At 44.9% G+C, this 14946-nt stretch overlaps 1 protein-coding gene across 1 annotated transcript in view; it reads left to right on the top strand.

The window, feature by feature from the left end:
• The first annotated feature begins 1589 nt into the window (after nucleotides 1-1589).
• Nucleotides 1590-14946, top strand: part of LOC121616594 (transmembrane protein FAM155A) — a 72511-nt gene continuing 59154 nt past the window's right edge. The window contains exon 1 of the mRNA XM_041951432.1: nucleotides 1590-2547. Coding sequence (XP_041807366.1) covers nucleotides 1816-2547 — 732 coding nt within the window. The 5' untranslated portion in view covers nucleotides 1590-1815. The remainder of the gene's footprint in view (nucleotides 2548-14946) is intronic.

Here is a 14946-nt window from a genome sequence, read left to right on the forward strand (position 1 = left end):
GAGGAAACTGAAACTCCTTGCGTGAACACCCGCTGACATTTGGTGATAAATCAGCCAATAATGTAATTGACAAGGCTTGTTCCCTCCGCTCAGGACAACATAACAGAAATGGCCCTACATTACTGCAGCTTCAGAAGTAGAAAACATAAGTGGTGAGCTATCCAAGGTGCTGAAATTCAGCTGCTCAGTACTCAATATATAACATTTTCATTTAATTCCCTCCCATTGTTCAATATGTTGTCGCATCATTTTTTGGCAGAGGGACACCAGCTGCACTAAAACTAATTGGAGTGGCGTTAAATGAGCACTTTCCCCCCCTCAACAACAAATTGTAGAATAAGCTGCCTTAAGCACAAATTAATCAGGTAATCATCTCTTGTCTTATCCCCAATATACAGCCCATTAACATTAAGCAACACTCTCTGTGGTAGCACTCCAAGCCATGCACACCGACAATGATTAGTAGCTTTAGGGACCAGGATAAATACTGTAATTTGCTTTCAACAGCCTAAGAGCAACTACCACCTATCACCCCCCCTCTCTCTCTCTCTCTCTCTCACACACACACACACACACACACACACACACACAGGGACATTGCCTATAGAGCTATACTGTAAGTCATGTGTTTGTTTTAAACTCACTGACCAAACACAACAGGACTGATAAGATTTGCCGGGAACAGGTACATCATATTGTTAAACCATGCAAGCACCAACCATGCTTGTTCAGCTGCTTTCCACTCGTTCAGAGGCTCAGGCATGACTGGTCTGCACTAGTGTTGTCAAAGCTTTCACTTCCTACACCTTAATTTCACTTCCGTCTCCTGTGGGTAAAAGGGGAAGCTCTGTCATTTGTGGCTCTGCAGTCCACAATGGGTGTATGAAATGGGCCGGATCAGTGAATCTTAATGGCTACATGGAAACAGTGAGTGTGATGTCTTAACTGCATTGTTGTTCTTGTGAATGGAGGATCGCGTCTATCCTGCACCAAAAGCAAGATGTCGCCAAAAGTGTGTGCTTGTACCTCACCGGGACAATAATTGGCGATTATTACTCAGGAAGCGCAGAGTGGACAGTCAAAACACCTTTAACCACCTTTATGTGTGTCTGTGCTCCCTCTCTCTCTCTTTCTCTCTCTCTCTCCCTTCCTGTGTGTGTGTGTGTGTGTGTGTGTGTGTGTGTGCACATAGGTAATAAGCTGCTCCGCCACTGCGCAACGATGGAGCTATCGCAACGATGGAGATGACGCAAACAGACCCCGCTCTCCGAAAAAGTGTTTCAAGACGAACATGGCGGCAACTTAACCGCGGTCCAAGATGACAATGGCCAACGGGAGAAATGATTCTAGGCTTTCCGCCCAGGTACGGGACAGAGAAACCAGCCTGCGTGCATCGAAAGGGCTCGTTGCTCTCCTTTAAGTGAATCTGCAAACCGAACGGCGGCAGACGCGCAGCATCAGTACCGAGAGGCTCGCAACAGCTGGTCTCCCTGCGCCCCCGACGAGAGAACAAACCCGGGGACGGACGGTAAGGAGAGGGGGGCATGCGGTCAAAGAGGACGCCGTTTCCCCCCGGAGAGCCATGGAGAACCGGGATGCGGCAGCGCGAAGCTTAATCTGTGCGGGCGCGCTAATTGGATCGGAATAGCACCGATTGTTGCGGGCGCGATAGAGGAGCGCCCTGGACCGGCGGAGGCACGGCACCACACCGTTACAGAGGAGAACCAACCGGAGTCCATCTCCCCCCAAGTCAATGAGTATTGTGGCAGAGCAGCCCCCGCGGTGGAGTCGGCCAGGGCAGCACTTTCCTAAAATATGACCAGGGGTGCTTGGATGCGTCGGCAGCATGATGAAGGCTTAAAATTCTGGTTTGCACCCCGAGAGAACGAGAAGCCATTTACCGAGTCGGAGCGGGCCCAGAGATGGCGACTGTCGCTGGCCTCTCTGCTGTTCATCACCGTCCTGCTCTCTGATCACTTGTGGTTCTGCGCCGAGGCGAAACTGACGCGAACCCGAGACAAGCGGTCGGACGAGGGGCTTGCAATTACGGACATGGGCGAGTACCCAAACTCCCTCCACCGACACCACATCCCAACATCACCCGACCCCCGCCGTCTCGCCAGAGAGCAAGATGTTATTTTTCTAGGGAATTCTACCAAACCTCTGTGGCGAATGGACACCTGTCACCCTGACAGCCTGTCCAAAGACTGCTTTACTTTCACGGACGCGGAGACCGTGTGCCTGGGCCTCTCCGGTGGAGGGGAAAGGGGGACACAGTTGGCGTACGTGAATCTGAGCGATTTATACCTTTCTTTTTGTAATTCCTACTCACTTTTGGATTTGTTTTACGGGTTTACGAGTCCGGACGATTTGAATTGCACCCTGGATATGGCCATGGGGGTGGATCTGCTGGGATGCAGAGAGTGTGTCCGGGCTTATCAGAGTCTCGACCAGCAGGCGGAGAAGAACTACCGGGAGTTTGAACTGCTGGTTCAGAAATACGAGACGGATGCGTACTCGGTTAGGACGTGCATGGAGGAATGCAAGGTAGGACTAATGAGGCCGGGTCGCGCGCGCGCACACACATTCAGACACACACACACGCGCAAGTACATTTAAGGGGGTGGGCTCACAGTCGTCATGGCAACCGTTGGACATATCTGTCAGTATATTGGTGTAGTTACCAGTAGGCCAGCAGTGCCTTTGCTGCATCATTGACCCGTCAGGGTTCGCACAAACACACTGTTGCACCACATGGGAGTGACACAGGGGGCCAGAGCACAGGTCAGCAGACCCCAGCAGTCCTTCACCATTCTCTTCTCCCTCGCTTTGTTTGTCTTTTTCTGCCGCTGCGAGCTAATCTTTCTACAAAGCACTACTTTGTGGACGGTGACTGTGGAAGTGACGTTTGACATTTGGAGTAAGGGCCAGGCTTGCGCCGCAGCTCTGTGAGATGAGGGGCGAGAGGGCTGTGGAGTGGTGCTCATTTCAATATCGTTAATAGCACGCGAGTGATTTCTAATCCAGGCTTTGTGTTGTCCCCAGTTTGCTTGTTGTTCCAATAGCATGGCAGTCTTAGGGCACACATCTCAGGCTGTGGAGTACATGTTGTGCATGTCAACAGCATTGCGTGCCAAGGTTTACGTCACCTACTGTATATGCACGCACATGCACACATGCACACATACACACATACACACACACACACAGAGACCAACACACTTTCCCTTGTGTTGCTGTAGGCATCAAGGCCCACTCCTCTGTGTTGAATGCTGAAAGCCTGCCAGTAAATAGAAACATGGTGGGGATGCACTGGTTGAATTACACTTCAATCTGTTTCGTTTGTTGTGCGTTGGACTGTTGCAGAGGCTCCGTCTCCCCCTCAGCTGTGCATCCTACTGTTCTCGCTGTCCATGGTGCTGAAAGAAGGCCCTGCACAAGGCCTATAGGGAAGACAAGCTCCTTTTATTACAAATATCCATTTTTTTAACTAGTCTGGCAGTGATGTATAGCAGTGTACAGTAGATAACTTTACTGGCACAAAAACCATGATTAACATGTTCTCCACCTTGCTCACCTCTACCCACACCTGATTAGCTAAATTCAGCCAGAAACTCATGAAGCCACCTGATGGATGGAGGGTGTCCTGTGTGGGGGTATTTTTTTAACAGGATTCAGAATTGCTGGTATGGAATATGGTTAATGACACTGGGGCTGTGGGAGATTTAGGTGGCGATATGATGTTACTCACATTATTGCACACTAGCCTGTGCTACATGCATTTCGTACTGCATGAACAGTATATGTAGCATAGCTTTATCATCTTGAAATTTGAAAAGTCTGATGCCTGGCCAGTTCCCTCACCATGAACATTAAGGTTTTGAGGAAACGTAATGACAGTTGTTATCAAATGTGTCCAAAGCAGAGAGAGCTGCTTCATCACCAAGACAACGCTGTAACACAGGTCAGGGAATGAACCTCGAAAAGCAGGAAGTATTCCCTCAAAACTACCCTCATAATGATCCTGCAGCCCGAACTCCTTTGTGCAAGATGGATGTTGTACGAGGGCAGATGGTCAGGGTGCTGGGCTGTGAGTGCTGATAATCTATGTGAGTGTGTGTGTGTGTGTGTGTGAGGAAGGATAGTTAGTGGGAGGATATACTGAGGATAAACCTTCACAATGGAATCATGTGCTGTTTATATGTTTGTGTATTGTGAGTCATACCTCATTGTTATGCCTGTTTGTCAGAGACTGTGTGCATGCACATATATATGCGCCTGAGTCGGCTTCCTATAAAATCTTATAGCTGCTTCCTTCCTATGCCATCTAATCAGTTGTGTGCCTTTGCACTCCTACTCTTTGCTAATGTAATCAGACTCAGGCAGGGCTACAGCAGCCTTTTAGCCCCTTTAGCCCGATCTGAATTGCTAATCTGCTTCAGTGGTCATATGACCTTTGTGAAAGCACAGCACCCCAGGCCTGCATCACAAACCGCTGCTCCTTGAAGAATCACTCTGCTGGACAATAAAAAGGCATTAGACAGCTGGAAACAACAGTTATTGCTGTTCACTCTTATCTCTTATTCCTCTTATTCCTCTCACCTCAGACCTCTCCACTGTTGTAAATTCATCCACATCTGAAACAGCTGCTCCCTTCAAATGGTTTCAACGAGTTGAAACCGTAGCATCACGTGGTGTTTGTGTATACTGTAGATGTGTGTTGTCGCTGTTGTGTGAGTTTAGGCGACGGGTGAACAGATAAGAAGTGAGGTAAGAAGAAAGGAGAGGGAAACAGGAACCTGTCACAAAGAGGCAGCAATATCAACACATATAAACAGCACGCACAGATACTGCACACATAATAAGACATAACTAGCTTACTAATCTTCTTGGACAGATGTAAACTGTGGGTGTCATTATCACTCAGACCAGCTAGTTTTCATCAGGATGGTGGATCGCACTGAGTCTTGCCTTGTTTACTGTCAGAGGATGATGTGTTACTAGAGTTTGCCAGTTAGCTAAGCTATCCAAAGAAAAACAACTGCAAGCAACACACATCTATTAGGATATCTGGGTGGTGTAAATGGACTGCATTTATATACTCAAAGTGCTTCGCAACACATGCAGCATTCACCCATTTACACACACTTGCATAGCCCGGCACAGCCATCGTGAGCTATTTGGAGTTCAGTGTCTTGGCCAAGGACACTTTGACAAGCAGGCTGGAGGAGCCGGGGATCGAACAACCAGCCTTCTGATAAGTGCAAAACACGCTCTACCTCCTGAACCTGCCCGGGTGTAACTAAGGCAAATATTGCAGACACAATAACACAAACATAACATGTTGCTAAGTCACTAAACGGCTCCTCTTTAGTTCGAAAGTGATGGGATTCCAAAAAGGATTGTGAAGACCAGCTAAATATTCTTAATTTCTTCTGGTTCCCGGACCAGCTGTTGCCGCCATCTTGGTATGCAGACACGTGAAAGGCTGTGGAGCACCCTGATATGATTTTTTGAGGTAGCTAGGTTGCCCCTGCTGAGCTGTATGTATGGTACAATTTCCATCTGCAGCTCAGCGCAGGTTGATGCAGGATTTGCTTCAATGGTCAGGTCTCCATCCTGTGTCATATACAGTTAATGCAAAGAGAGCTTTGGCATTGTCAGATGACGACTATGCTTAGAAGTGCTTTCCTTACCTTCCACTGTCGATATGATGCTGGCCTTCATCCGACTGTTTTTACTACGAGTACGTGAATTGCTCAGTTATAAAGGTTATAAAACAAATTTTCTGCTATTGAATAGACATGGCTGTTGATCATTTCTATATGTTGTCATGGTCAACAAATCCCTTGAAAACATATAAAACAACAATACTTTGATCCTGCTAGCAAGTGTTACCTGTGTAGCTAAAGCCTGATATAGATAACCTCCAAAAACTATTCAAAATATAAGTGAGCCACAGTGTTGCACTTACTTCTCATAAAAATGTGCACTGTAGTTTTTAAGGAGTCCATCCACATACCCCATCCTGATGACATAATCACTCATTGGTGCTCCAAATGTGTATTAATCAGCAGCTGAACATAGTCCCCAACAAATGCATTACACCTGAACAAGATCATTTGACAGGCCTTTTTCAGAGGCGTAAATAATGAAAATGATGATGATGATGGCTGAATTCCATTTAGCTGCTTCAGATTCAGGGTCCTGGTATCATGTATGCTGGCTCACTGTCACACTGTCATGACTTACTGGGACACTCGAATAAAAAAAAGAGCCATTTCTAATGTTAATAACACCTGTGCTGAAATGGCTGGTGTGAAAAAGGCCAGTTTATGCAGATTGCTGGGAGCAACGTGTAGCCTGGCAGTATCTGGAAAGCCCTGAAAAGCTAATTTCAGAACACTAAAGGACTTACAGCAACTGAAGGTTCTCAATATCTAATGTTTTCAAACAGTAATTGTTCAGACTCTTTCATTTGAAATGGAAGAATGGCAACAGGAGATGTGAACAGATGTGAACAGAGCTTTTCTGCTATAACCATTGGCTGCGCCGACAAACAACACAATTTGGGTTAAAAAGTAGAAGTTTTGGTAAAGTGTGGCCTGTGCAGTACACCGTATACACATGCACATACAAATAAAATCTATCAAATCAAAGATAATGGAAGAAGAATGTGGAAAAGCTTATTTTCGGTGTCATTATGATTATTTTATGCGTGCAGGATACGATACCGAGTCGCCCTGTTTAACTTTCTATTCTTTTCTTTCTTTCTTCTTTCCTGCTTGTGCTCTTTATACCTTTTGATCTGTGTACATGCTATGTTGTATCACACGCACACACACAAACACACACACACCCATACACACACACACACATACACAAAGAGCCCCATGTGCAGTGTTTCCTGCAGGTCCAGACCTGACTGTCCCTTCCGGTGTAATTTAATTTGCACTCCCATAATTCTCTGCTTCTCTGGTGGCTGTGTCTCCAGGGCTGCATCTCAACATGTTGATCTCCTCTCTTCCTCTATCTGTCATTGTCTCTCGCTTTCTTTTCACATCCTCTCTCTTTGTCTTCCTCCCATCTGTGCCAGAGCTCTGAGGAACTGGCATCACACGTACACATGTGTCCAGTATTCGTCTCCACATCATCACCACTGCTCTCTCCCTCCTCCTTATAGACTTACTTCCCACCAGGGGCCTTGGTTTATCTCTCCCTCTCCCTTTCTGGAAAGACTGTATGTGGGTGTTGAGCTCTCTCTTCCTGCTGGAGTGATAGATACTGATCTAGGTTAAGGCCCTTTCCTTCCCTTCAATTACAGGCCTGTCCACACAGATCCCACTGTGTGCTCCTTCACACAGCCTCTCTGGCCCCTCTGCTTATTCAATCACCTGTCTCCTTTATCACTCTCTATTCCTACAAGGCCTCGTATTTAATTTAGCTGTTTAGGTTTGCGTTTTAGGATAGGCTGATTGCATTTTCCTTCAAATCAAGCAGAATTACAAAACTCTCCCTAATTAGCATTATAGCAGCACAAGAAGCAGAGCAGAGATGTAGGGAGGAACAGGATAGAAATATAGCAAGTCGAAACAAGAGTCTGCAGTCAGGCTAGCGGCTAAATGAGGTACAAGCTATTCGAATGCAAGCATGCTAACATGCTAACAGTGACAATGCCAACCTGCAGCAGTTTAGTTGTGTTTAACATGGTCAGCAGCTTTGTTTGGCGTGTTTGCTTGCTACCATTTGGTTACTAGCCCTCAACACAAAGTACAGCTGAGGCTGAGGGCAATCTTCCTAATATCTCTAGAGAGTAGTGACCAGTGAAAAGGCTGATGTTGCTATCCCTAATGCCCAACTGCTAGCATGGCTAAAATGATATATAAATATCAAAGCAATCTAAATTATATGCACCACATTACCCAGGATCCTGATATTTCTGCTCAAACTGACAAATTTGCTAAAACACATACAGTATTTATATCTGTATTATTCTCTAAGTTCGGGACAAGACATTCAGAAGTAGTAACACTATAATAAAACATACTGACTCAGCATATGTTAACACATTTTGCTTTAATACAAATGGATGTTATGCTAAACTACTCATTTGCTGAAACTGGCAGCTTTTTTTATGCAAATGAAATGAAAGCAGGCTTTGACACAGCACATAATGTACAGATTGCTCTGCTATCAACACAAACAGCACGGCCCAACTGCAAGTCCCGCACTTTCCTCTCTCTCCATCAAATTCAATTAGGGCTCTGTTGCCTCTCTACGCAGCTCAAATAGATCCAGGGAAACTCCCCTTCATATGAGCTGCCAGTGTTTGTTTCTCCCCAGGCAGGAGATAAGGGAATGCGTCTGTTCGAGAAGAACACAGCAGCACTCCCATGGAAACGCCTCCTCGTCGTCCTCTGTTCCCCGTCTACGCAGCACTGTGACACCGCACCGCGCGCTCCGTGGCTGCCTTGGGCCTCGGCTCCAATCAACGCATCCACACCCATTTCTTTCTCCTCATATTATTTCCCTCCCTCCCTCCTGCAGGCCACCACTCTAAAAAAAAACACAGTCCTTTCCCTCATTCACTTGGTGTATGGAGGAGTACTGTCCTGTTTGCCCGGTGCGTGGGTACCGTTTATTTCAGCTGAAAAAGTCAAACACAACAGTATGCGCTTGTCCATGCACGTGTGTGTGTGAGCTGCATGTATCCAGCCAGTCACTGCAGGCCATAGCTCAGCTCTACTCATAATGAGATAAAAGTTGCAGTGAGTCCTTTTAATGCGTCCAATTCGATCAGATCTATGACATAAACGCATTATGACTTTTACAAATGCACACTTGCTATCTGGCTCATCTCTCCGCTGTCTCACTGGTATGCTTAGTTGAATGATTTGATGAGTGGGTGATGTGTTAGGTTTGATTTTCTGTGACAAAGTGAGGAGAGAGAAGGGGCTAGAGAAAGCAGAAATGGCTGCTATTGATAACTGATAACTGAACACAGGAGACATAAAATCGTTCAACACTGGGCATTTATTCGTTTAAGCTAATGACAAGTGCTCAGCAGCCCGTATCTGTATGGAATATCTTCATGACTTAAGAACAAAAACCATGATGCTTCTGTGCGACAGATTTTTCACAAACAAAACAAATCAGCCACTGTAGTTTTATGCAGCGTCATTTGGTGGAAAACAAAAGGAAGACGACAGTTGGATTGAGAAACAACAGTAATATGAGGAGACTGATTTTAAAACACAAATCATCTGAGATACACAAGTACCGCCATGACAGCACAGCACTGTTTCACATTTCTGGTCTCCTTTGTGTTGAGATGCACATGCTAATTCAGTTTTTGTGCATAAGCATGACATTAATCTGTAGACCGAATTGTTTATGTGAAAGGGATAGAAAATTGCCAGTCAATGGAATGAATCATTGACAAAAATGGAATCCATTTAATCAGAACTTCATTGAAGCAGCTCTTTGGAAGCCATTTATAAAGCAGAGAGTGCAAGTATGTGCTATTTAGACACGGTTTTTAGAGTAATGTCTGTAAGCTGTTTAATGGTGTTCATATTGGGTGAGAAATGGAATGGAACAGCACATCACATTTCATTTACCGTCTCGCCTAGAGGTGAAGGCATCTGAAATATGAATGAATTTGAGGTGAATGGGGTCTTTAGATAAAACCTCTCTGTGAAACAGTTGAATGAATGAGGGTTAAACAATAAAACTGTCATGATTATCACAATGAAAAACGCAACTTTTGAGGAAATTTTACACATCAAAGTGTGTTTACAGGTCTCAGCTAGTACTGCTGCATGTGGGAAGAAAAAGTTTGAATTCTTTTGTGGCTCCAGAGGGAGCTGTGCAAAAACTGATAAATCACCTTAAGTGATGTCACTTGAAGACTACAAGTCTGTAAAATTAAAAAAAAAAAAAAAAAAAAATCTCGGGTGTGGAGTTAGAGAGAAGTGAGCTCACCAAACCTCTGCAGACCGCTCCTTGCTTCTGCTTGTGGCTAGTGGTGCGACGCTACATTAGCAGCTACGAGCATAGCACACCAGAATCTCCAGCCGAACTGTCTGCAGTTACAGTTGCATTATGGGTAATGTAGGTGCCAGGTGTTGACAAGGAATGTGTGGAATAAAATACACTAGATCCCTGGTGCAAGCAGAGTTCTGGTTCAACACCGAGTGGTCTATCACACAGACCATGAGCATCGCTGGTTATTAAGCTTTTTTTTTCCAGTCAAGATCTGATAAATGTGAATGTGACTTCCCGTCTATACTGTTGATGCTGATGGAAAAGGTCCAAGTTGAGTGTAGCTTTTTGTCACCTCCCCCAGCTGCAGCCACCAGGCGAGAAGGGATTCATCTTAAACAAGTCTATTCCATCAGATCTTCATCCACTCCCTGCTTACATGCACAAATAACGGGGCGTTTTATTCCTGAGAGCATGACTTTTCAGTCAGTGCTTCCTCTCCGGTGTAAACAAGTCCTATGTCCTAAATCGACTCAACCGTAACCTTAACCCTCTTGAAGCTAGACCTACAAGATAATAAGTTGATGGGTGAAGGTAGTAAGTGATGGTCGAGGCTCATTGTTTTTACTCTTTAAGAATTTTCATAGAGCGTGCAGCCAAAAAAGCAAAAAAAGCCAGATACTGAACAGGTATCAATGCATCCATCCCTCCAAGATGCAAACATAGTCCTATGTCTTACCAGGCAGAACTACATCAGTATGCTTCCTGTGGAAGTAGCTGTTCTCAGTGCCTATCCCCTGTGATAACGGCTGCTCAAGTGACACTGTCACTACACTGAAATTAGCCGCCATTGTTCCTGTCACAATAAAAGCAACAGAAAGGAAGCAGGACAGCGATTCCAACACATGGGGTCATACAGACGACATAGGGTGCTTTTGCGGTGTTTGTCTGATCCCTGATCGGTGTAACCGCTGAATGATCTGTGTGGGCGACAGAGCATCGATCTGTTATCAGTGAGGAAACGGTGTGAGCGGGTGCCTGTGAGGACGAGCAAAGCTTTTGTCATGCTGGTGCATCTGAATATTCATGTTCACCCATGTGTTTGTGCTATTTTATGGATAGTTACCTCCCACAAGTCATTGCACAAATTGTTCTTCTACAGGTGCTTTCAGCCCAACAGCTTCAGGTGTGGACCCTGATTTAGCACGTAGCCCTGGAAAACCCTGGGATTGCAATCAGATTTGGGATCCGGCTAATGGAGACGCATTGATTCATGCATCGATTATTAAATTGCATCCAGACTTTACCTGCTTGAAAGACACCTGAAATGGGCGCAGAAACTCCCCAGAGCAAAAACAAAGTGAGTGAAGTGTGCTGAGAAAGCTACAGTCTGAGCATCACTGGCAGAGAAACAGAAACCAGTCACAGTTCCCAGACTCTGGTGACATTCTCACATTACTGAGTCATCACCATCATCAGCCGCTCACAGCATGTCCTGATTCAGAGGGAGCAGAGCAGAACAGCGAAGAGAAGACAGACACACATACATGCAGTCTATAAACTCACATACTGTTCTTGCAGGGCATGCTGTAGCATAACCGACAACACCACAGTCGGGGATGGGAGAGAGGCTGACGGAAGCAAACAGAAGTGGGGTGGAGGGAGTGACAAACGACTGGTTAGATTAGAGGGAATACCCATTGATGTGTGCAGCGTGATGGGCTCGTGTCAGATCCCCTGACATACTGTATTTTCTCTGGGTTTTGTACAAACAATTCATCTGAGCACCTGGTCCTAATCCTTTCCATTTTAATCAGGCTAGTGTTTCTGTCAATGGCTGAGTGTGTGTGTGTATTTGTGCAGTGAGGGCACATGTTTGCATGCACGAGTGCATGGCATAGTGGGAAGTTGTAGTCGTTCCCACCGTTTTTTGTCTTGAATTTAGAATGAAGAGTGGCAGGGGCAAATTCACTTGTTTGCTTTCTTGCTGAGACTTAGATGAGAAGATCAACACCGCTCATGTATGTCGAATAAACATGAGGCTACGTCCCTGATGACTGATAGCTTAGCTTAGCTTAGCAAACTGACTGAAAGCAGGAGGAAACAGGTGCGGCTTTAAGGGCTTGTCATTTTAAGATATAGGATAAAGCATGTCAACGTAGAGGTGTTGGTTGGTGGACAGAGCCAGGCTAAGCTAGGCTAACGGGCCGATGGTGCCAGCTTCATATTTAGGCTTCGGTGCAGACATAAGACTGATATTAGAACTGTTCCTTCTCAGTTTTATGTTTGCTAAAACCTATTTTTCCATCAGAGGAAAATCACAGAACATTCACATTTTATAGTTTGCAACTAACAATTATTTTCATTCTTGATTTGCCAATTATTTTGTCGCTTATATATCAGAAAATAATAAAAAAAAAAAATGGCCATCATAATTACCATGAGCCCAGGGTGACATTTTTAAATTGCTTGTTTTACTCCACCATAAATCCAGGCCTAAAGATATTCAAAAACCAGCATATATAACAAACAAAGGTGTGACGTCATCACCCTTGAGCAGCTGTTTTTCTGGTTGATTATCCAAGTAGTACCTAATTAATTTCATGTCCATCACTTCATTGAATAATCAGTTAATTGTTTCAGCTCTAGCTGCAAACAACCTGATGTTCAGCTGACCGGCGGTGACATTCAGAAATTAAAGTGCAGGGAGGTTGTTGATGCAGTTCTTCATTATACCAAGTGTAAAAATAGACTTTGATGATGAAAATGTTTTCAGTCATGATATATATTTTTATCTGTGACTTCTGATTATAAAAATCAAAACAACAGTATTGCATTGTCCCATGGCTGCTGCACTCAGGGTAACAGCCATTAATGCGTGATATTTAAAACTCATTTCTGTGTGTGTGTGTGTGTGTGTGTGTGTGTGTGTGTGTGATCGCTTATGTTTTTCCTAAAAAACTGTTTTCCAGGTACGATGGAAAAACCTCCAAAGGAGCATTTAGGCAGTATTACACTAAACGCCTCCTCCATTCAGATGATGCAAATGAGTTTGTGCTGTCCTCCTCACAGCCCTCATTATGAAGCCAAAGAGGCTGATTATTCACATCATTACTTCAGTGGCACCTAGCAACCACCTCACCACTGAGGAGCCTCTCCGGGCGTGCGATACAGGCTCAAAGTATGCGAGACCTGCCGTGCATTTGCTGGGCCGGGTGAGGATTTGTGATGGGGCTGAAGTGAGGCAAGAAGTATCCTCGCCTCGACACCTCCTGCAGTCTGACACAGTAATTTGATTGTGGATGGGACGGGGAGGGGCACAGAGAGAGAGGTTATTGATGGGTACAGATAGAACATGGAAAAGGAACAAAGCAAGACAGGAGAGGAATGGAGGGGAGCTTGACCTGATGATGAGGGCCTTATCGGCACCTCTTGGTAATGGTTTTTCACCTGCCATGTGTGTGTATGTGTGTGTGAAGTGGATGGATGGTGGAGGGGTTAGCAGGGTTTTTCACGGGCTGAATGTTTCCTCTTTGTCTAAAACCCTTTCGTTCATTTGTCAGCTGCAGCCGTGTTTCTTCATCCTCTTACTCAGTCTTTCCCATTGTTATGTATAGTTCTTTTTCTTTTTTTCTTCCATCTTTTGCCCTCTCTGAAACTACCTGTAGAACATGGTCGGTGCTTTAGTCCGGTCCTGTTTTGTCTCCTTTGTTGCAGTTTTGCCTCACAGTGGCACTGACGGCCCCTGACTGATTCTCTGTAAATTATTCATCTGTCATTGACTTTTCAAAAGCGGCGAGGAGGAACTGGATCACTCCTCTTCCCTGCTCCCACACCCCTATGACACTGCTGCACCTCACTTTTTTGAAAATAATCACACACACTCACACTAAGGCGTGTACACGTAGAAAGCAGGCAGGAGGTTTCATGCTCTCATATCTTCTTATGGGAACCTTTCCAGGAACCTTGGACCATTTTCAGGTTGAAGTAAACTGCTTGATTTTGTTGGAGAAGCAGGAAACAAGACAAAAAAACAGACAAAACCCACTGCGCTTGAAAAACATGGGTATCACAGATACACAGGTGATTCAGTTTAAACCCGGTATTTCTGCACAGTTGTGAATATAGCTCACACTAATATAATTAGTATTATTTTATTTCTAGAATTAGATTCAAGTGGTGGCTGAGCCAGATTGTCTCTGATTTGTGTGATCCAATTTCCAATAAGTGTTGTAAAGTCCAAACGTCATTTTTTTTTTTCTAAAAAAAAAAGGTTCACAACATGTTTTTAATCAAGCAAAATATTCTTTTTTAATCCATATTATCTTGTTAGCGACCAGGTTAGGATTAGGGCAGAGGTTGATAGCTTGGAGGCTGTTGAGGAGACTCTAAAGTACAGTAACACACTGATAGGGGAAGGGGAGGAGAAAGCCAACTGATATAAATGGTCAATGGCAGGTTTATGCCACCAGCCTATTTCCTGTAAGTCCAGCTGCTTTGTACTCTGCGGAATTTTTGCAAATCTTACACTGTCGCGGAAAGAGAAACTTCTACGGACATTTGATCATTAAAAACCCATTTATGTGCGTTTGTGTCAAAATTCATGTTCCATACGCCAAATTCTCATCTGTGTCTTTCGGTACCGTATGTGCCCAGAATCCTGCAGAGCACATGTGAGAGCAGTCCTTGAGTATTTAGACAGTGGGGATGAGCTTAACATAAAATTAAGCTTTTTATAGTGTCCAGACAGCCGCTGTGTGTGTGCGTGCGTTTGCTTTGCTCTAACCTGCAGGGCATGAATGTGTTTTGATGTAGATATCGTCTTCCCGCTGTAATCCTACAGAGTCTGACCTCCGTATTGACGCGTTCTCCACGCAGTCGTCTCCCTGCTTCCCCTCTCCCCATTTCCTTTTTGCATCCCTTCCATTCCTCTTTCCATTTTTATCAAGGTTGTTACCCGTC

The sequence above is a fragment of the Chelmon rostratus genome, chromosome 13 (genome assembly GCF_017976325.1).
Source record: "Chelmon rostratus isolate fCheRos1 chromosome 13, fCheRos1.pri, whole genome shotgun sequence".
Taxonomy (NCBI): Eukaryota; Metazoa; Chordata; class Actinopteri; order Chaetodontiformes; family Chaetodontidae; genus Chelmon; species Chelmon rostratus.